At 41.0% G+C, this 22,901-nt stretch overlaps 2 protein-coding genes across 6 annotated transcripts in view; one reads left to right on the forward strand and one right to left on the reverse strand.

Annotated features, from left to right (window-relative positions):
• Positions 1–1,190: 1,190 nt before the first annotated feature.
• On the reverse strand, positions 1,191–10,268 carry DPY30 (dpy-30 histone methyltransferase complex regulatory subunit). 2 transcript variants are annotated; one of them, XM_061624660.1, is made up of 5 exons: positions 9,980–10,268; positions 9,061–9,127; positions 8,914–8,967; positions 8,068–8,210; positions 1,191–1,370 (listed from the first exon to the last, which is right to left on the reverse strand). In XM_061624660.1, the coding sequence occupies exons 2-5, from the start codon at positions 9,094–9,096 to the stop codon at positions 1,298–1,300; spliced, it is 306 nt and encodes a 101-aa protein (XP_061480644.1). In that variant the 5' UTR covers positions 9,097–9,127; positions 9,980–10,268; the 3' UTR covers positions 1,191–1,297. The 2 variants fall into 2 exon arrangements, with proteins under 2 accessions (XP_061480644.1, XP_061480645.1); XM_061624661.1 differs by lacking the exon at positions 9,980–10,268 and adding an exon at positions 9,760–9,955.
• Positions 10,269–14,205: 3,937 nt separating this feature from the next.
• The window catches only part of SPAST (spastin), a 40,901-nt gene continuing 32,205 nt past the window's right edge, over positions 14,206–22,901 (forward strand). Inside the window, exons 1-3 of one of the 4 annotated variants that reach the window (XM_061624670.1) lie at positions 14,206–14,833; positions 18,162–18,248; positions 20,359–20,442. In XM_061624670.1, coding sequence (XP_061480654.1) covers positions 14,437–14,833; positions 18,162–18,248; positions 20,359–20,442 — 568 coding nt within the window. In that variant the 5' untranslated portion in view covers positions 14,206–14,436. The remainder of the gene's footprint in view (positions 14,834–18,161; positions 18,249–20,358; positions 20,443–22,901) is intronic. The other 3 variants (XM_061624671.1, XM_061624669.1, XM_061624668.1) reach the window with 3 other exon arrangements.

Here is a 22,901-nt window from a genome sequence, read left to right on the forward strand (position 1 = left end):
TTTGCTGCGATAGGACCTGGCAGGGTTGGCCTAGAATACAAAATAGCAGGTGTGCAGATGGACACATGCGTTGCCAGGGGGATGTGAGGGCCAAAAGGGCTAACTGACCTATACAGTAGCCAGGCTACAGTCCAGGCAGCACTCCTAATTGGCCCATGTGTGCTTGCATGTGCCCACCCCCTACATTCTTCTTAGTATGGGGTTGTACAATCTGGAGTCTCCTGCATGTAGAATGTAATTTGTTCCACCTTGCTAGGGCTCCTCCTGCTGCCCCTGAAGTTTATGACTAGGTGCTAAGGTTGGGTGCAGGAAGACAAACGCTATCCCTGATGCCTGTCTGCTGCTGTGGGTGAGTGGTTAGGCAACAGCTCCGTGGTATTTGTAGTGTGGGTCTGAGCCCTGGGAGCTCCCTCTCTTTTGCCTCTGACATGACTGCTGTATGTAAGGTGAGTGGGGCCATTCCTCCATCCCCTTTATGGGCTCTAAGTCCTGACAGCTGTCTCCCAACCTCAAGTCACTGGAGGCTGCCTCTGTCAGTGTATGATTGTGTCTGCCCTTGCTGCATATCGTGGTCCCTCCTCTTGGCTGCTTGACACAGTTTTTCCTGCCTGGGTACATCTTGAACCCTTGCTACAAGAGGCCTCAGTGCAGGCCTTCTATGTATAGCCTAAAGAGCTTTGTTGGTGCTGTGTTGTGGGGGTATATTTCCCTCACCATATGGGTGTGTTGTGTTCCAAAACAGCATTTGTGGAGAGCATAAGGGGATTCCAACTGTACCTTTACAGTTGCCTGAGGACTGACAGTAGCAGGGTCATTGCTGGCTGTGTCTGTGGGGCTAATGAAATGGGGGTGCTGTGGTATTGTGCATGTTGTGAAGCAGGAGCAGGAGACATGCCCCATAAATTGATAATTAGCTTTCTCATGTTTTGATAGCATGTGGATGTTGCTACTAGCAATCCCCCGTTGTGGGCATTAGTGGCGATTCCACAGATGCTGTGGACTCACCTGTTTTTTGTTTTTTTGTTTGTGTTGTGCATTTTCCCCTTCCCTCTAAGGCTGAGCATGTACAGGACACAGTGTCCATTCTGCTGACATAGTGGTGCTGTGCCCCTGGTGTAACTGCTCCCCTGGGCTCCTTTGGGAGGAAGGACTGGATATAAATTTAATAAATAAATATAGAGCTAAAGAAATGGTGCGTAAATAAGATTTTTTGTTTTGTAGAACTGGTACACCAGACAATGATTCATGGATATTTAGCATATATGCTGAACAGTCAAATGGTCCTCTTAGGATGAGATTAATTTCGATCCTCAAACTGTGCCTTATTTTTTAACAGGTATGCTGCAAGGAATTCAATAGGATTTGGTGGTCTGAAAAGCAAAAGAGAAAAATAGTTTTGTTCATAGCTATCAGCTCAAGAATTATTTAACTTCAATTAAATTATCAACATTAGCCACACAGAAGAAATTTCAGGGAAGGAACCCTTAAGTATGTAGATTTAAAAAACATGAAAAGTACTTGAGTATTGTCTGGGATTACCAAACCTTTTTTTAAATACATCAAGGCTGCAATCCTAACTCCACTTACCTGGGAATAAGCCCCAGTGAATTCAAATTAGCTTAGTTCTGAGTAGACATGGTTAAGATTGTGCTTAAATGAAAACACTTGCTATTTATAAATCTGAGTAAGAATTTCAGTTTCATATGTCATCACTACTTTTGTCTAATTTCATCTATTATAGGCTAAATTCCAAAACAGCACAGAATGACAATTTTTTGCAGCTGTTAATTTAATTTGCTTTTTTGTTTTAACTTGGAGAAAGTGTTAAATTCTGAGAATGGGCATTAATTCCTTTAGCCATACTGTTCCAGTCAACAGCACAGAAATTAAGTTGTTTTATGACAATAGCTGTTGTTTCACTTGAAAAATGAGGGGAAAGTGCTTAAATTTTCTTACTGTCTATCCCAGCTCTCTCTTGTTTGGGGAAGGGAGAAAGCAAGAAAGAGAAAACTACTTTTTTACTTCTCTAGACATATGGACAAGGGGAGAAAAGATAAATAGATGGGAGAATGCTTGGCTGTAGAGCTCCTATATTAGACCACCACTCTATTTTCCTACACAGCTTTCTCTGTAAAAAGGAGAAGAGAAATAGTGATCCAGTAGCAGTTTAAGCTACCGGAAAAAAATTATAAGGAGAATGAATGTTTATTATTCTTGATTTATTTAATTTATATCCCACCCTTCCTCCCACTAGGAGCCCAGAAGCACTAAAAAATCTTTAAAACATCATAAAAACAGAACTTAAAATATATTAAAACAAAACATCTTTAAAACATCATTTTTTAGAAAAAGCTTTGAAACCATCTTTAAAAAAAAAGGTTTAAAAACATATTAAAAAGCAATTCCAACACAGATGCAGACTGGGATAAGGTCTCAACTTAAAAGGCTTGTTGAAAGAGGAAGGTCTTCAGTAGGCGCTGAAAAGATAACAGAAATAGTGCCTAATATTTAGGGGGATGGAATTCCAAAGAGTAGGTGCCACAACACTAAAGGTCCATTTCCTATGTTGTGCGGAATGGATCTCCTGATAAGATGGTATCTGCAGGAGGCCCTCCCCTGCAGACCATAGTGATCTTATGCTGTGTCAAATCAGATTGCATTGTTTGCTATAGGTCAGTCTTGATCTCCACCCTAGTTATTAACAGCTCTTTTCAGTTCTTTCCCAATTTCAGCTTTTGCTCTCTCTAAAATGAAACTGGATAATCATGTACACCATACAATCCATAGTGTTTATCAAATTATGGGTGACCGCCACAGCCAGCCTAACTACTCTCAGAGTTTGTGTAAAATTAGGTCTTTGGAAAGTACTCCCATTCTTCACATTTCACACACACATTACAGTTCAGTTCAGCAGTTCCCAAACGTTTTTCTAACTGAAAATTGCTGAGGGTCTTGGTGGACCACTTAATGCTTTTTCTATCTGTTGTAGCAATTGTAATGTTCTGTGCTACATGCTTTTATGATTTTAATTGCATTTTTATTGCTTTTTATTTCTTATATTGTATTACAATTTACAATCCACAGAATTCTAACTAATGTGATAAAATACAACATAAAAATAAACCAAGCAATAAAATACAATGAAAAATCAATATGAATATTTAATGTGGACAAACTGCGAACCATCTGAATAAAGCTCACGGACCACAGTTTGGGAGCCCCTGCTCTAGTTCTCACAGCAAAAGAGGTGGAAAATATATGTCAGGACTATTCCGGTTCAAAATGCAGGTGCAGCCTACATGAATGAACTCTCCATACGAAAAGGACCTTCAGCATAGAAAAATAGCATATCCAGTAGAAAGGTTGCAGCCTACCCTTCTGTGATGTTCCTGCTTATATTGTAAATATGGCAAGTGCTGGTTATATAGAAGACATATGGTAAGTGGAGTGAAAGAAGAGGGGGAGTACATGAGCAGTAGAATGCTGGATGATTGGCTGAGCGTTTGAATGGCTGGGAGTATAAATGGAAGAATGACAGCTGAATCTGGGTGGTGAATTGGGAGGTGAATTGTAAGGTGAATTGAGGAGGTGGATGGTGTTTGGTGGTGTTGTTGAGTGTGAGTCGGAGTTCTGAGGCAATTAGTAAGAAGTAAAGTACATAACAGAATATAGATGAAACCATACGCTTGTGAAACATTCCTTAAGTAATCTTGTTATTTCTAATTCTTAATAAATATTTCTTGGTTAAACAAAAGCCTGATTCCTTCAGCTGGGATACACATACCAGGGGGAATAGCAAAGTAACCAAGTCTGAACAGTTTGTATCGAATGGTGGCAGCGGCGGATCGGAGGAAAGTGTATCCAGTCCCACAGAGAAACCCAGGGCTGTATGCTTCAGTGCAAGAGGCTGCAGGGGGGGTTGGGAATTACCTACACCCATAGACACAAGGTATCGAGATAGCCCGGCAGAGACTAAGGCACAGTCTAAAGGTTATAAGAGATACAGAGTGTTGGGTAGTAAGGCCTAGCAGGGGGATCTTTTGAGATCGGTGCTAGTGCTGTAAAGGGTAAGAATAAACCTGACGTTCCTGTCTGCTGGTAGCCACAAGTGAGAGCTTCACAGGTGGTGCTGGGGAAGGACGTCACATGTGGTGGCTGTAGCGGTGGGATACGAACAACAGAGAGTCCCTAAAAGTGGTGTGGCTAAAAGAAATAACAAACAAAGATTACTTGTGAGAGTGACTGGCAAAGAGTGTGTGGCAAAGTGTGAGTGAACTCCTAAAAACATGGCTGAATATATAAAGATGAAAAGAGAGGAGCTGGTGGAGAAGTGCATAACATTCAATTTACCTCACGAGGGTAAAGGTATAGATGAATTGCGAGTAGCATTGATAGCATTCACATCTGTCCAACAAAAACAACCTGTCAGAGAAGAGAACCCAGAAGGGTACGCAAGCAGTCCCGCTTATATAGAGTATTTAAGAGAGAAGTTAAGATGGGAACGTGAGTTGGGAACTGAAAAGTTGAGAATGGATGCTGAAAGAGGGAGGATGGAGACTGAGGAGAAAGAAAAACAGCGGGATTGGAAATTGAGAGAATGAGAATGGATACTGAAAGAATGAGAGTGGATGCTGAAATACAAGTGGAAAAGTTAAAATTTGAAAGAGAGAACTTTCAGTCGGATGAAACAAGAAAATACAGAAATGAAACAATGATAAAGGTTACACCAAAAGATTTTGCGGTGTTTGAACCTGGACAAGATCCACAAATTTACCTCAACACCTTCGAAAAGGCAGCTCAGATGTGGGGGCTACCGGAGGATAAATATATGCAATATTTATCAAATTTGATCAAAGGGGAATTGGCAGAGGTATACCAATATTTCCACTCAGACAGGCCTGTCACATATGCCGAGTTTAAAGAGGCAGTGTACAAAAGATTCAGGCTGGGACCTGACTATTTCAGGAAGTTATTTCGAAACTGCCAGATCCAAGCAGGAAGGTCTTTTGTTGAACTGGGAGCAAAATTGGTGGACACATTTGGAAAGTGGATGGGGAGTGCAAAAGCTCAGTCAGTGGAAGAGGTGAAAAGCCTCATGATACTGGACCAACTACACCATCAGTTACCACCAAAAATAAGGCTCCTTGTCAAAGACCGTTCCCCTAAATCTGTTCAAGAGGCAGCAGAGATGGCAGATCACTTTGCCTCAAACAGAACTGGTTGGGTGAGCAAAACATCGAGAGAGTTTAAACCCAGACCATATAATGGTGGCAGAAAGGATGTGATACCACAGCGAGTGAGCCCTCCAATAAAATCTGAAGGGCACAGGACACCCCAGAGTGGATCTGTGTACCCCAAAATGGAGGAGAAATTGTTATAAATGTGGTAGACCGGGGCACCTACGTTTCCAATGTGAGGTTGCCAACCCCATTGGTAATCCTGCTCAGGGAAGGGCAGTGAAAACAGAACCAAGGGAGTTAGAAACAAAGAAAGTTCAGTTCTGCCAGATAAACTGGACAAATGTACAAGACTTTGATTCGAGTCTGAGGGAAGAAGTGAGTGTGCAAGGGGCAAATTATTGGGCATTGTTGGATACTGGTGCCGCTCAGACGTTACTGAGGCCAGATTTGATAAAATCTGAGGAAATATTACCTCAGGAAACGGTGACAATCCAAGGAGTGAGGGGTGAACCAGAAAGTATACCCATGGCCCTGATAAAATTAAAGTGGAGAGGAAAGGAGGAGATCTGTAAAGTGGGTATTAATGCCCCAAAACAAGAACCAGTGATACTGGGAAGAGATGTTATGGGGGCACAAGAAAACATATATGTTGTGACCCGAAACCAAATGAACAAAGGAGCAGAAGCCATTTTAGCCAGCTCTGAACAAAGCAGGGTAGAATCTGTGGTTGAGACTGAGGTCGCCATAGCAACCCCTAGCAGGCCTGCTAAGAGAGACACACTGTTTCGAATGGTCTCTACTGCAGAGGCAGAGCAGTTCAGAGAAGAGCTGGATAAGGATGAAAGTTTGAAGCAAATGAAGGGCCAAGCACTCACACAAAGGATTCCCTTTACTGACAAACTGAGGAATCAAATTGTGTGTGAGAATGGGATATTGTACAGACTGTGGATGCCTGCTGAGAGAATGAATGTGAACCAGTCAAACAGAAGGTGGTGCATGTGAATATGCTCAACCCATATCACAGCAGGGATGTTAAAGTTTTACAGGTTACCTTGTTCCCTGAAGGTAGTGGTCCTGTACTTCCAGATTTGATACAGGAAAGCAAAGCAAAAGGAGGGGTAGATCAATTGGAATGGTCGGAGGAGGTGGAGGAAGAAGTCAAGAAAGAGATTCTAAGAGTTTTAAAAAATTATGGGGATCTCTTCAGCAACAAACCTGGCCGAACCAGTATAGCCAGACATTCCATTGATACTGGAAATCATGCCCCAATCAGATCTGTTCCATACCGTGTGAATGGGAAAGTTTTGAATGAGATTAGAAAAGAGGTTGAAGACATGTTGGAACTAGGGGTGATCAGGGAATCCATCAGTCCCTGGGCCTCAAGTATTGTACTGGTTCCGAAAAAAGATGGAACCACGAGGTTTTGTATTGATTATCGATTAATCAATAAAATTACTGTCCCAGATGCGTATCCTATGCTTAGGGTGGAGCAATGTTAGAGCTATTGGGAGCAGCAACCATTACCTCTACCATAGATTTGTGTAAAGGATTTTGGCAGATGGAATTACGACGAGCAATCCAGAGCCAAAACTGCCTTCAGTACACCAGATGGGTTATATGAGTTTGTGACTTTACCCATGGGACTAAGGAACTCACCAAGTTCTTTTCAGAGACTAATTAACACTGTGTTGTGAGGCATGTCAGATTTTGCTGTGGCCTATATAGATGATGTGGCCATTTTCAGCAAGTCAGTGCCTGAGCATGTCCAACACCTGACAGCAGTATTAGAGGCATTTAAGAAAGCAGGGCTAACTATAAAAGCCAAGAAATGCCTGTTTGGTTTGAATGAAGTGGTCTATTTAGGACATAAGGTGGGGAGTGGGAAAATAACCCCCTTATGGAGCAAAGTTGAGGCAATACAATCATGGCCCATCCCCTTAACTAAGAAGCAAGTTAGGGCATTTTTAGGTGTGGCTGGTTTCTACCGTAAATTTATAAAAGATTTTTGGGAAATAGCAACCCCTTTGCATGAGCTAACAAGAAAAACGTGTGCTGAGCGTGTGGTGTGGACGGATGAATGTCAAAAGGCTTTTGACCTTCTAAAGCAAACCTTGTGCCAAGGGCCTGTATTGATAGCACCAAATTTCAAGCAACCATTTATCGTGGCCACGGATGCGTTGGACCTAGTGCTGGGAGTCGCTGCAAGAGAGGGGAGGCACCAGACATCCTGTGGCGTATCTTAGTCGCAAGCTGACATCGAGGGAGAAGAATTATTCGTCGGTCCAAAAGGAGTGCCTAGCGGTCGTGTGGGGACTGAGCAAGCTGCGCCCATACGTGTGGGGACGAAGATTTACAGTGACAACGGAGCATCGAGCATTGCTATGGTTACAGACTATGAGAAATAATAACACCATGTTGCAGAGGTGGTCCTGGGCTTTACAAGATTACCAGGTGGACTTCAAGTTCATAAAAGGCAAGGACAATGTATTGGCCGATGGACTTTCAAGGCACGTGGCCGGGACTGCAGTGACGTGAGCCAGACGTGGGTGTGAAAAGACATTTTCCCCTAAGAGACTTATTTTTTTAATTAACGCGTCGTATGAATCCTAGAGCAGGAATAATACTTTGCTGTTATTTTAAGGGTGGCGGGAAATGTGATGTTCCTGCTTATATTGTAAATATGTTAGTTTATTTATGTGGAAACGATTAGTTAGTATGAATATTTCATTTGCATAAGTCTCCCTGCCCCCAGTTGCCTGAAATGATACAGCTCATACATACATTTCCCATTTACTATTGTAAGAACTAGCCCTATATAATGTTTATAAGTAGAAATTCATGAGGGTCATTAAGAATAAAATCATGCAAGTTAAAAAAAGTTCCTTACCTCTCCTTTGCAAGCACTGCAAGACCTTGTAGTAAGATAGGGACAACTGTCTGATCCAAATAGGCACGTGTAGGTAACGACTGAAGATCTACTTTCTGCTTTGATGTTTTCTCTGCGCTTGCCTTTTCATTTTCCACTATTCGCTTGAAAATATAAACATATACTATATGAAGATAGCAATCCAGTGTTTTAGTTAAAAATATAAAATCATGTATGTCAGAATTAGCCCATCGAAAAATTCACCAAAGATCACAGCATGCTATTTATTCAGTAAGGTAAGTATGTTTTCTCCAACAAATCATGTAGAACCCCAAGTACAAACTTTTGTTTTTTTCCTTGAAAAGTGTGATTGCTTAATATGACTCCAAGGAAAGGCCATTGCTATTTCATGGTCTGATTTTACATATTTACAGCAAAACTGCCAAGATATGGTTTTAGTTTCCTGGGCAGTGAATTCAAAGATATTTGAATTGACCAAAATGAAACACAAATATACAAAAACATTCAATACATTAACATCAATCTGAATATTGATGTAAGGATTTTCATATTCAATGAACCAATGCTCAAGTCTTTGTAATGCCAGATCAAAGGCTTTTAGAAAAGCCGATATGAATCTCTCTCATTCTTAGTAGTACTAGTTCAGCCATATTCATAATAAATACTTAAGACTATGCAGCCATACTAGACAAGGTACCCTAACAGAGTGCTGGCTCAGTGCCCCTCTCACTAGCTTCACTCAGTTCTACGACTGAACAACTTAAGCAAATTAAACTCTTTGGGAGAGTGCCAAGATGGGGCCAATTTCAACAGTGAATAGTTAACGCTAACGATAATCTTAGTTACCTCTACATTTTCTGTAAGACCATATTCTGCATGAGGATTTTCTGGAACCTGCAACTGTAAAATAAATTTTTTAAAATGAATAATTTATTTTAAAAAAACAAAACCCAGGAACATTAAAGGGAGTATCTTTGGGGGTTGTGACAGTACCTGTGGCTGGCCCTCCATAACCTGTTCTGTCTCCATGATGTGTACAAGTTAGCAAATACAAAGTAGTCTTGAAGAGAAAAAACACAAGAGAGTACTGATTAAGCTATGACCAGTTTTAGAAACTGATAAAACAAAGCACGGCTGGCAGCTCAAATATTTGTGTACTAACAACTTCCAAGTGCCTTTTGGTATGATTCAGCTCAGATCTTGTTTTGTTAGAGATCTTTGTAACTATATTTTTTTCGTTTTAAAAGAAGATTCCTTAAGTTCAAGGTGTTAAATGTTAGAAATTGACCTTTCTGCTTAAAATAATTACCAAAACGACCTGGGAAGAGCCAGAAAAATGAAGGATGGATGGGGAAAACAGGATAATCTAAAGCCAAAACGGAGACAGGGAACTGTTGGCACTTCAGATGTTGATGACCTTCAACTCCCATCATTCACAGCATGCATGACCAATGGATAGGGATGATGGAAGACCAACAACGTTTGGAGGGCTTCACAGATTCCCATCCCTGTGGAAAGATTACCCATGAAGCCTTTGCCCGTTTACTCAAGAGTAAGTCCCACTGATTCTAATGCGTCTTACCCCCAGGTAAGCATGCCTGGAATCGCCGCCTACATGCCCTAACGAACGCTTTATCCATACAATCGAGAAGCAGCCCAAACAGTCCGCGTTAGCACAAACAACCGACTTGCCTGCCTGCTTTTTTAAAAGTTGCGTTGTCAACCGACCCTCCTGGCCCAAAGGACGCGTGACGGCTACTTTTAGGCGCGCGCAGCCTAATTAGGGCTACCGGAATGAGACCGGAGCCCAAGCAACAGAAGAGCCGAGGGAGCAGACGGCCCAGGCCATCCCTCGGCCTAAGGCGTCAAAATGGGGGAAGGCCGCTAGGCTCGACTCGCAGCTCGCTCTCACCTTCACTTAGCCAAGCCGCCTTGGTTCGAGGATGAAAAGAGCAACAAACGACCCGTCGCGGAGCAACGAGCGAAACAACCCACGGTACAAGTCGTAAACAGGGAACTTGGTTGTCGTACAGTGTTGTGCCGTAAATGAGGAAGAGGAGAAATGTCGCGCTTCACAGGCCGTAGTGATTTAGTCTAGTACGCCTGCGTAATAATAAGGGCCCCTCGCTCCTCACTAGCTCTTCAAGGAGAAGGAGTGGACAATGGATAGTTGGAAAAGACAAGACCTTTCGCGCATGCGTCACAGCTGCTTTTTCTCTTGCGGACGGCTTTAATTTGTAGGTCAGCAACAAATGTCGCGACGAACTCATCTCCCAGACTTGGTTGTCAGTTTCCATCCTACTCCATGTGAAATGATGATAATAGGAATACTTTTCATTTTCACCTAAGTAACTCAGATCAATCATTCCAAGTTTGTATTTGGATAATCGATTGCTTCATTCTATTTAATAACTTGTCTTTCTATCAGTTAGCACTCAGTATGGCTTACAAACCAACAGTTATGTGCATAAAGCGTAATAAAGCAATAAAACCGCAGATGGTAGCAGCAACCAGCGCCCTTTAAAAGCTGGGTCGAATTTATTCATTGGCGATCACTTGTGACAGAGTAAGATTGTCTTCCAAAATAAAGTCTTTAACAGTGGGTCCGTATCCACAACCCATGTGACGGTCCATGACTAGGGTCTTCTGGATTTCACAGTCCTGCCCCCGTTGCCATTCGCCCATCGCCACGGGACTTTTGTTTTGGAAGATACCTGTGTGTGAATTTGTTTTATGTGGAGAGATCAGTACACAACGATCAACACACAATCTTGACAGAAAAAGGCTTTGAACCAATGGTATGGGTACCATGACGATTGGAAATCTTGTTATCCTCCGCCTGTTCTGCTGTTGAGGACATTCTTGGATTGTTCTTTGTCTGGTTCCTCTCCCTTGACCTTCCTGCCATGGGTGACCCTGCTGGGAGTACATGTCTCCTGACGACTTCGCTCACAGGGTTCATTGGAACACACAAGTCCACTCACCACTACAAGGTGACGATCCAGGAGGGGTTAACACAACTTCACTAACACCTTTTGTTTAAAAGAAACTGGGCCATGTACCTCAGCACATGAATTCCAAAGGTGCTGTACAGAGAAGCCACCAATTTAACCTATGAAGTTGAGGTCATAAAGAGCAAACTGATTGCCTTTCCTTGGCAGCATAATTTTGATAGATAGAAATTATATTTGGGGGGAAATCCAAATTGAAATGTCTGTTTTTCTTCAGAATGCTTATAATTACGATTTGTGACATGAAAATGAATAAGGCATTCTAGGAGTCAGCTTTCATACAAATAAATTGCTGTCTGATCCTATGCAGTTATTGATGGGCCTGTCAGGATCCCACCTGCTTCCACCTCCTGTAAGGTCCCTCCAGTCAGGATCCTGGTTTTTATTTGTTCTCTCACCAGCTCTAGCACAGATCCCGCAAGATCCCACTGCTAGGCAGCACCACCAGCCACTCCCTGTTTCACAATATTGCCTTAGGACTTTGCCTTAGTCCCCTTCTGACTTATTGTTAGTTTGTGTCTGGGCGCACTTGCAGGCCACAACCCCCCTGTATCTTTGTGCCAATAAAGCATACAGCCCTGGATTGCCCTGGATACTTGATGATACCGCTGCCACCATTTGATACTGTTTCTCTGCCTTGGTAAATACCCCGCCCACCCTTCTGGTCTGTGCAAGCCCCAGCCAAGGATCAGGCTTTTGGTAAACCAAGAAAAATATTTATTTATAAACACCAAGAAATAACAAGATTACTTAAGGTGTATTTAACAAGCATATGGTTTCATATAGTGTCACTCTTTATGTTTCCAGTCATATATAATCTGCCTCAATACCAGCCTAATACAATCCAGCCCACAACCAACAGAACTCCAATCAACCCAAACGCCACAACCAACCGACCACGGTCCCTCAACTGTCACCCTCTCATTTATACCTTCAGCCACTCAGAACCTCAGCCAATCATCATACAGCATTCTCCAGCATTCTAGCCCATGTACTCCCCCCTCTAACTCAATCCACTTACCATATATACTTTAATAAACCCGCACTTACCATATTTACAGTTATCAAAATACAGGGGCATCACAGTGCCCATTGAAATAAATAGGTTTGAGAATGACTAATTCTTCAGAGGATTGCATTCTATAAGTACTACATGGGAAATTATATTGGAAGATATGGTGGCATAGTTTGCACTTATGATCCAGGTGATGCTGGAATACTGAACAGGTCTTCTAGATAGTTCTTGTTTTAAACAAACTCCTGCTGGGAGGAGCTGGGCTGCTGCTGGGAGGAAGGGCGGGATATAAAATAAATACATAAATGCATCCTTTATTTGAAAACATAAACAAGGTCATCGATGTATCTTAATGCCATGCTTCTTGCTTGTATAGAATGTAATTCAATGCCTATTATTTCAAACAACCTTGGTTTAATTTCTGAAATGATATGTCAAAGATTCTAGTACTCCTAACATTCTTCAGGGATATTTCGGTTCAAATTGGAGTTCTAGCAGCATTTCCACATGAGGAGAATGTTCATCTTAAAATATATATTTTGTGGCAAAAGCCTTTCTCTCCAGCATTTCCATTGTAGGTGATGTTTGTTCTGCAGAAGCAACAGATATAAAGCAGTCTCTTATATAATTAATGAACTTGTGTATATGAATTAATATTGGCCCTGGGTTGCTTTGTGTGTCAGACCCAATATCAAATGCCACAAGGATAACCATGCTAGTCAGTGTGACAAAAACAGCAATGAAGTTTGTGGTACCTTGAAAACTAACAGTGTAATCCTAAACATCAGTAAGTTCAATAGGGCTTATTCCCTCATTAGTAAGTGTTCTTAGGATTGCAGCCTAACAGGCTGATTGTAGCATAAGCTTTTGCGGACTAAAGACCATAAATTGTGTGAAATGTATTTTTGGTTGGCAGACTGCTTTGATACATTACACATGATGGATTTAGAGAAGAATATTGTAAACAGTGGAGCCATAAGGTCAGGAAGTACTGGAGTCACTGCCAGTAACATTTATATGTAAAGCTCAAATGCGTACAAGGTAAGTACAGGACCATTCCCAACAGTAACTGACAATACCACACACTTCCTAGATTTGTTAATGTAACACTTGTTTATGTTATGTGCCTTCAAGCTGACTATGACTTATGGAGATCCTATGAATCAGCAACCTTCAATACCATCTGTTATAAACCACCCTATTCAGATTTTGTAAACTCAGGTCTGTGGCTTCCTTTATGGAATCAATCCATCTCTTGTTTGGTCTTCCTCTTTTTCTTCTCCCTTCTATTTTTCCCAGCATTATTGTCTTTTCTAGTGAATCATGTCTTCTCATTATGTGTCTCATTATATTCCAAGAACAAACTGCCATATGTTTTGGACTAAACTGAGACTGTTTTTTTCCCTTTCACTACAAGTGTTACATGTCTCAGTCTCAGTTTAGTCCTAAACATATAGCCGTTTGTTCTTGGAATATTGGCTCTCCCTTTTAGCGATGGAGGAGAAAGAAGAAAAAAAGCCTGATTGGTAAATGCAATCCTAAACGTGCTTACTCAGAAATTACAGAGTTCAAAGCGATTTATAACTTTAATATACAATTTGTGGCACACTTGGAATATAGCGATTGTGGAGATCTGCAGAAGACCTCCCTTCTCTCCCCCCTTGTTATTATTTTAATTTATTTTAATTATTTTATTACGATGAATAAAAATGGTACAATAAACAATATTACAAGTTCGCTTATGGGTCTTAAGCATATGTAGAATGAATTATAGATCCTGAGATGGGGTTGGTATAGTGAATGTGATAACAGACCTCCGTTCTTGTCTTGACATGCTGACAAAAGACTAAGATCAAGCAAGCGAAACTCCCATTACGCAATGTGTTCCCTATTGACTACATTGCCCAGAGTGCACCGCTTTCACACAATGAGGGTGCAATCTAGAGAGAAGGAGAAGAAATAAATCTCAGCACCGGTTTTTATGCATACGACCAACCACTATTCTCTGTTAATTGTGTGAAGAGAAGCATTGCGCGATGGGATTGGTAGTCTCCGGTTCGACTCGCCTTCTTTTCCTACCGGCTGTTGTACCGACCACGCCCCCTATTGTCGCTTCACTCATTCGCGCAGGCGCAAATTAACAACAGCGGTCAGGCCAGCAAAAGGCTATTACGGTACTCTTTATTCAGGAAGGGTCGCTGCGCAGATTTCCTTGTGTGTGCGCTTGTGTGTATCTGTTTGATTGCGGGACTGAGACGAAGGGGCGTAGCCTCGGCTATGGCAGGCCCGCGCGGGTGGTTGTTGTCAGTCCCTGGCAGCGGGTTATGGCGACGGCGGTGGTGAATGAATTCTCCGGGCGGGAGAGGGAAGAAAAAGGGCTTAGCCGCCTCCAGTTCCCCGACTCGGGCCGCCGGAACCTCCTCTTCATCCGCGGCCGGGTCGGCGCCTTCGGTCCAACACCACCAGCAGGCGGCGGTGGCTTCTCCTCACAAGCGGAATCTCTTCTACTTCTCGTACCCGCTCTTCGCCGTCTTCGCCCTGCTCCGCTTCCTGGCCTTCCAGCTCGGGCTGCTCTTCGCCTGGCTCTGTGAGCGCCTCTCCCGTGGCGGGGTGGTCATGGCAGCGGCCAAAGGCACCAACAGGGCCGGGCCCGGGGACGCTGCCGAGACGGTGCGAGCTTGTCACAAGCGCGCCTTCGAATGCATCTCCGCGGCACTGCGCATTGATGAAGACGAGACGGGTAAGCCTGCGGGAGGCGAAATGGCTGCGGCAGAAAAGGGAGCAGCAGAGGAGCCGGTTGTGTTGTGGGACAGGGGGGTGATGGCGGGAATAGCTATGAGGGAAGGGGAAAGGGTGTGATGTTGGCAGGCACAAGTAGGAGATGAGGGGGGAAAGCATCCGCTTACCATTGCCCTCAATGCTCGTGATATGCACAATCCAGTTAGTGCCTGCCCCCCACCCCCCACGGTCGGACGAGTCAAGACCGCAGGTGAAGTAGCAGCAGATGCGGTTAGTAGCGCATCTTCCTTTTACTTGAAGCGAATAAATTGCTTCAGACTGCGCTGTTGTCACTTAGTTGCACTCACCATCGAGGCGACTGAAGAGTGTTTTTCAGTTCCTTCTCTCAGCGTACTTAGGTTAGAGTACTGAGTGTTGGCTGTTAATGCGTCTTTAGGCTCAGTACGCCTAAGCAATTATATACAGACTTTAAGGAGGGGGGACTTCGAAGGGTGTAATTGCTCCTCCCAAAGTGAAAAGCCTCTAGTAATACATTCATCAAATAAGAGGAAGCAACTGTCTATGTGTGGAGGGTACTGACATGAAGGATCTGTGGGTGGAGTCTGTGTGAGGGAGGCTTTGCTGTGAATCTGAAAGAGACTTTGTGCTACCCGCTTAGTCTCTTTGTTCTCTGAGTTCGGCTTGTACTTGTAGGGCTCACCATACACCACCACCGGGTTCTTCTGTTATCTTGTCTGGACTGCATATCAAACTCTAGTTTCTAAAATGTTAAGATTATTTCAGGGGTTGGTGATGCTTAGGGACAAAAATAATATGTATAGATTGATGTGTTCTGGGGGCTTTTTATTGTTATGGTTCACAGTACTATGACTTAACATTAGCTGCTAGTCTTGTGAGAGATTGTGAGAGTTCAGATGTTTTAAAGCTAAAAGGTTGCTGGGCTGATTCTTTGATTAAAGATAAGCCATTGATAACCATTTTTTTTTAAAAAAATCTTGTGTAGAAATCTTGATTCTTTTAAATGCCATCAACCAGCAACAATTTGTGATGACAGCAACAATTGCTGTGACTGTACAGCAAAGTAGCTGGTACAAAATGGAAACAACAGCAGTACACAAAATAGTCAACATCAACTATGTCGCCATACTATTCACCATCTACTTATTTGATCATGCATTAAAATAAGAGTGGGGGGGGGAATTCTAATGCCGCAGTCCCAAACATACTTAAAGAAAATAAGTTCAACATAAGTTGAAGCTGCTTTATACTGAATTAGATCAGTGGTTGGTCTGGCCCAGTGCCAGGTCTCGGGTAGAGGTCTTTCCGACCCCTGCTACCTAAGATAATTTTTAATTGGAGATGCCAGGGATTGAATCTGGAGTCTTTTACATATTAAACATGCTCTTGCCACCAAACTGTAATTCAGCATTGCTTAATTCTGAACAAACAGTATTGGGCTGCCAACATATGTATTAAAAACAGGAGTTAGGGTTTATGTTATTTTTAGGACTTAATGGTAAATTTGAACCTTGTGTTCAATTGTTTTCGAAACAAAGTTTGTATGACTTTTTCCAAGTTTCCCTTTCAGTTTCATTACTTAGCAGTTGCGGTGCTGCAAGTTTATTTGATTTCCCTAAGCCTTCCTGGAAATTCTGATGTGTAGAAACAAGCAGTATCCTAGAGGGGCTTGCCTGTTGGCTGTTGTATGAGAACTGTGTATAATCTTAAAGTTTCTGAGTTGTTTAATTTCATTTCATTTGCACAGCAGCATCAAGGAAATAGATGAATAAATTCAACACAGAGTTTGGCAAATCTATGGAAGATGGCTTGGTTTCTGCTTTAGTGCCCAATCACATAAAAACGATATCTGTGATTCCTTTGGGAAATCAGATTTGCCCTTATTAGGCATAAGATGTTTCAATATGCTATATTTTTTATCTTACCCTTCTTCTAGGGAGCTTAGGGTAGTGTTTGCATAGTTGTCTCCCCTTCCCATTATCCTCACAATAACTGTCAGATAGGTTAGGCTGAGAGAATGGATGACCCAAGGTTACCTAGTAAGCTTCATGGCTGACTCTGAGTGGAGATGAACCTGGGTTTTTCTGACCCCTAGCATAACTCTCTAACTGCATCTTCACATGCAAAATTTTATGGACTGTATCTGCCAACTGTGCCAACATGTTAACATGGTTTGCTCAGTTCAGGATCTGACTGATTGCTTGGAAGGAACTCTCACTTATTGCACTGGGAATTGCCCTGCTCGAATATGCTTTTCTCCTCTAGCAGGTGGCTTAGTTTGTCTGGAGCTCTTAGTTTTAAAGGTGCTTTGTGGTAGTTCACCTGATATGTATGCCTGTTGAGATCTATTCGCTATGGGCGGTTTAAAAATGAAACAAATAAAAAATAAATAAAATAGTATTCCTGTATAGGGTTGAAATGTCACTTTCTGACTTTGATTATTTGATTTCTGGATGATCTGTTACTGTTTAAACTGAGCTAATTAAAAGCAAGCCACTGTGAATTCTTGGCTTCTCATTTCCTCTTATGATCTGGATTCTCTTTCTGTTGAAATACTTTGTTGTTTCTTCATTTCTTTAAAGTAAATATAGCTGGAAGGGAGTCTGAGCGGTATCATGTCAATGTGAGTTCTGAACCGTAAGGTTTCAGTTCAAATGTCACATCAGTCATGAACTTTCTAGATGGTCTTAGTCAAACCGCAGGCTTTCTATCTGCATACAGGGATACTGTTGACTTTCTTGTAGGGTTGCTGTACGGATTGCTGAGATAATGTATATGAAGCACTCTGAGCAATTAAAAGTGCCATATAAATGCCATATATTTATGCAGTCCCACAACAACTTTTTATGCGTAGCTAATTTTCCTGCACATATTGTCATTAAGTTGCTTTTTGAACAAACTTAACACTAGGAAACAAATTTTTGATGTTTTAAACTGGGTGATAGAAAGGTATCTGGGTGCCACAAGACCTTTTAATGTAAAGATGCCTCTTTGAGTAGATCTGTCCATTTTTGTATACTGCAGTGCGGTTACATAGTGTGAGATCCAATATAGCATGAGCAGTTGTCTGCTTGTTAATACAGCCTGGCTTCTTCTCTTACCCACTTGCAGCCCTCCAAGCCAGACTTTGAGGGCTTTGGGGGACCCTCTGAAGAAGATCTTGGGAGTGCATTGGGAGCTGAAGAGAAGAAACCGAAAGTTCCATTGTACAAGCAGGCAGACATCACTGAATGTCTCCCATAGGCTCTGAATAATGTCTGTAGTTCTGACCATTCTTCATAAAGAAAAGTATGCATCCAACTTTTTCTCAGCAGGACAAAAGGAACAAGCTGTTGAATGGTACAGAAAGGGGATTGAAGAACTGGAGAAAGGAATAGCTGTTCTAGTTACTGGTCAAGGTAGGCCAACCTTGTGCATGTGAAATTGTGAGCATATTTTGAAATTTTAAGTGGATAAATGGAGGAAGCAAGTGAAACTAGCAAAACTAGCTTGTAAATTTTTTTTTGTAGAATTAAAAAAATCTGGTTTCTCTCAGTTAAGTATCTTCACTGTTTCATAGCCATATTATCAGGTTCTTGGGTTTCCTTGAAGTGACTTCCTTGAGATTAATCACTGGTGCTTTGCTTCTACTTTGCTTCTGCTGCAGTGTTAGAAAATAATCTAGTCTGGTTTATCATTACAGCTTGTGGTGTGTTTGGAGCACAATGAACTATGAGCCTGGGTTCAGACATAACACTAAGCCAGATCATAGCTTGTTTCCTGGCAGGAGGAACAAAGTGCCTGAAAATTCAGCAGCATGTACTAGTATGCTGCTTGCTCATATCAACATTAGTTTAATGTGATGTGCAAACAAGGCCAATGTCATTGAATTCAGTGCACTGCCTTAATTGCTAACACCTAATTATACTTGAAATAAAATCTCTTGGAAATATTCAAACCAGTAGGGTTTTTTCTGCTTTCCATTTGCTAATTAATAATAAAAGGATTCAGTTGCAATTTAATTGGTACTGGATTAATTCTGGTTCAGGCCAATAAACAACTGGGCATCTGATTGGCACATCAGGGCCTAAACTGATTCTGTGCCAATTCATGTTGAATACTGACTTCAGAGTCGGATGGAGCAAGTTTAGGATTGATACCTGGATGGGATCTTAAATTTGAGATGGGAAACCTGTGGCCCTCCAGTTGTTGCTGTACTGCAATTTCCACCATCCCTGACCATTGCCCATAGGTTCTGGGGCTAACAGGAGCTAGTCCAATCACTTCTAGAGAGCCACAGGTTACCACCCCTGGTTTAGGTGACCACACTTGCAGCCTTAGTCTATAGAGACTGTTTGTAACACTGAGAGCCTGCAGTACTCTGTACTGCCTGACTCACTGCACCCTAGCCACCACAAACGCAGCCTGTCCATGTGGAACTTGCTCAAAGTACTGTGTATATATCAGTCTTCATGTCAGAATTCAGAAATAAGTTTTATTGTGAATCAAAGTATGGGGAAGGTATTCCATAGTGCCCAGATGTCCTTTTTCTACATTAGGCCTCCATCTTGTCTGTTGCCATTTAGCTCTTTGAAAGTACAGAGTGCAGATACCTGTGGAAATGAGAGAATAAATAAAAATCCTTCCAAGATAATATATTCACATGCTAATAGTTTGCTCTGAAGCAGGATAGTTTATTTGGTTCAACAGTTATTTTTAGCTCAGCCTTTATTTTTAATATGTAAATACAATTTGGTTTTTGTTTTGTAATGGTTGTGGTTCCACCGAGTATTTCTGATGATAGCTTATGTTCCCTTTTCAGAGGGCAAAATGAAAGTTCCATTAGATTTTTGGCTCAAGTTAATCTTGATACCCTGGCACTAACATTTCTGATGTTGCTTTTAAAAGCAAGATGAAAACTTCAAATATGTGTTTAATTTTGATGCAAGGAGGCATCAGATCTGGAAACTAGAGAACTAATATATTAAAATTGTAATATACAATTGCTAATCTTCCCAGTTTTTTTGTTGCTTTTTATAGACTTGTAGGGCTAAAATTTGAGATTTACCCAGTGGACAGACTTACCTTTGTATGATCTTTCCATCAGTTTATATATCTGTAATTTGAATTATACCATTTTCCAGAAAGACCCATAATACTATTGCTAGTTCTATGTTAGCAGCTTGAAATGTTAATAGGAAATAGAAAATATGAACAGGGAACAGTCTAATTGCATATTGTGGGAAAATATAACTGGTCTGTACATGCTTTTACTACTGAGCTCATTGGCATCCTTTCCTCATATGTGCAAATGTCGCTAAAGAGAGAAGAGCATGTACAGACTTGTAACGTTAGGTAACCATGCAAAACATCATGGAGGCTTCTTGCTATGTCATTTACTTCTAGATACATGTATATTTTAAGTAGGTTGTAATTTTAATGTTTACTTTATATCCTTTTGGTGTGGTGTGGGAGAGACATTGCTTTTTTCACTATGTCTGAATGTGAATATTTAACTTTCTTTTTAAGGAGATCATTGTGAAAGAGCTCGCCGTCTCCAGTCTAAAATGATGACAAATTTGGCAATGGCCAAGGACCGTTTGCAGCTGTTAGGTATTATTTAATATTGTTATTTTGGAAAACTGTGGAAATGATAGTGATACAATGCATATATTTAAGAGCCTTTTATTAACGATGGAGAGAGTTTGTTTGTTATTTTTTGAAAAGGGCATCTCAGTATTCGATATTAATTTCATAGAGCCTATGTATCCACTGTGACACAGATACAGAAATATATATAAGATGAAGGATGAGATATGTAGCATGACAATGCTGGACTTCAGGCTTCTCTCTGAAAATTTGGTTTAGTATAAGTAAACTTAGTGGGGGGCAGCTTAGCATTGGAGGACATGGAAAGAGATGTTGGCAGGAAGTTAAAATGAAACAAATTTCAAACTACAAATGAAGCATTAATGAAAGTGATAAATTGCTGAACAGACTGATGAACTCCATATTATAGGATAATCTATCAGTTCACAACTTTGTATTTCTAAAATATATCAGGAGCTCAGACAGTTCATTTGTCACTGACAGCTGATTATGAGTATGAACAGCAATTCTCCTTAAACTTGCACATTGAGGGAAGCAGATAAACTTTTGATAGCAGTTACTCAATGAACTTCTATTGTGTTGGCCTACTTGTTTAGCTACTTGACAGATTTAGTTGACTAACAGAAGAAAGGATGCAACCGAAGACATGCATGAGTTCAAAGAGTAAAAACTGTCCGATTTGTAGCCCAGTGTACCTCTAACTATAAGTAAAAAGGTAAGGCTAAAATTCTAGCCACACTTAACTGGCATGGAGTAAGTCACATTGAACTTACTGGGGCTTACTTTCAAATAAACATATATAGGTTTCAGCTTTCAGACCCAGACTTAAATTTTCCACATATATTGAAAAGTGCTAAAATTTTGCATATCTTCTACATCCATTTTAGTGTACTTGCTTGGGTTTTATTTCGGTGACTGGAATGCATATATCTGGCTTTCTCTAAATGACCCTGACTTCTACGAAATGAGTGTTCCACTTGAAATAAATATATTTTTAAAGTCTCTTGTAAATTTTAGTGAATGTACAGTTTCCCATTCTTGAAGGAAAACTAGGCAGTGTTTGTGTAAGCAAAACCAGCCTTAGGAGGCTACAAGTTAGTGTGGAGCAATGGCATTGAAAGAGGCTACTAAATCCTTCCGTTCAGTCTATTTTTCTGCTAAAAATTACATCCTGCTGCTGACTTCAAGCAGAAAAAACAGCCATAGGGAAAAATGTTAAGGAGCCTCCTCACCTTCTGGTATACCTCCACGCAAGCCAGCAGTCTGCTGAGACTGCTCTTGGTGTAAGAGATACATACAACTGACTGCATGTCACATTTTTATATTGCAATAACGCATGGTAAATGTAAACACTTACAATTAAGTAAAGCATTATAGTTGATGATTGAGTCACACTTTTAAAACAAACTAATGCTGTTCCATGGTCATTCACAACATGCAGTGTTTTTCAAGAGAGCATAGTAAAAAGGAAAACTTTAAATTGTATAGCTGTAGTATGTTCTCTGTTAACGTAAGCTTTTTTACATATGAGGAGTCCAGATTAATTGTCAGTCCTTTGAAGCTGGAGCTTCTTGATCAGTCATTCATTCTCCTACATCACTTCTTCTCCCTCCCCTGCCAGTGTTTCCAGCCACCTAAATCTAGTAGGTGGGGGAGACCTTTCTTCACCACTGCATTGATTATTTTTGAAGGCTCCAAATTATTCTTGCTGTTTTCTTCTTGAGAATGGGGGCTTAGAGTAACATAGAGTCGTGGTGGCACTTGGTCAAGTCCTTAAGGTGCTATAGGACTCTTTGCTTTTGTTTTGTTACAGCAAACTTAACATGGTTACCCCTTAGAATTAGTCTATATTAAGATTCCTAGGCCAGAAAACACCTTTAAAGCCTGCTCTTATGCATATATATTCAGTAGACTTGCTAAATTTAATGGGACTTACACTCCTGTTATGTACATATGCTTATAGCCTAATAGGTTATATAAAAGCCTGAAAATGGTTTATTTTAATTATGTACTATATTATGTGAATATATATCAATGATTTTGACTTAGATTATGATGCTTAACGCACCTTATATATGTTTTTATATATGTTTATAAACAGCAGAAGTCTGCTTGGAACTTGGTGAAATGGAAACAATCCACATTTAATTTTGGGGAGCTGTTGATAGCTTCATAGTAATTGCATCTGAAATTATTGTATTTTATCTTTTTTAATGTACGTCGCCTAGAGTGGCTAATTGCCAGATAGGCGACAAACAAATTAAATATTATTATTATTATTTTATTATTATTAATATTTCACAAGTAACTGGCTGAAATTCTGGAACTAATAATATTCATCCTTTGGCATTCCCTCAAAATGTGCATTGCAGTTTGGTTTTGTTACCTGTTTCTGGTGCTGTTCCTGAAAACATTGTGTGATATAAAACAGCTGGTTGAAATCACATGTCACCTCTTTGGAG

Source organism: Rhineura floridana, chromosome 4 (genome assembly GCF_030035675.1).
Source record: "Rhineura floridana isolate rRhiFlo1 chromosome 4, rRhiFlo1.hap2, whole genome shotgun sequence".
NCBI classification, from domain to species: Eukaryota; Metazoa; Chordata; class Lepidosauria; order Squamata; family Rhineuridae; genus Rhineura; species Rhineura floridana.

Excerpts from the sequence above, each read along its gene's own strand:
- DPY30 (XM_061624660.1), bottom strand. The coding sequence starts at position 9,096 with ATGGAGACAGAACAGGTTATGGAGGGCCAGCCACAG. Across the intron at positions 8,211-8,913 it reads GTCTTACAGAAAATGTAGAG|CGAATAGTGGAAAATGAAAA; the intron begins GTAACTAAGATT and ends TATATTTTCAAG. Across the intron at positions 1,371-8,067 it reads GCAGTGCTTGCAAAGGAGAG|ACCACCAAATCCTATTGAAT; the intron begins GTAAGGAACTTT and ends TTTGCTTTTCAG.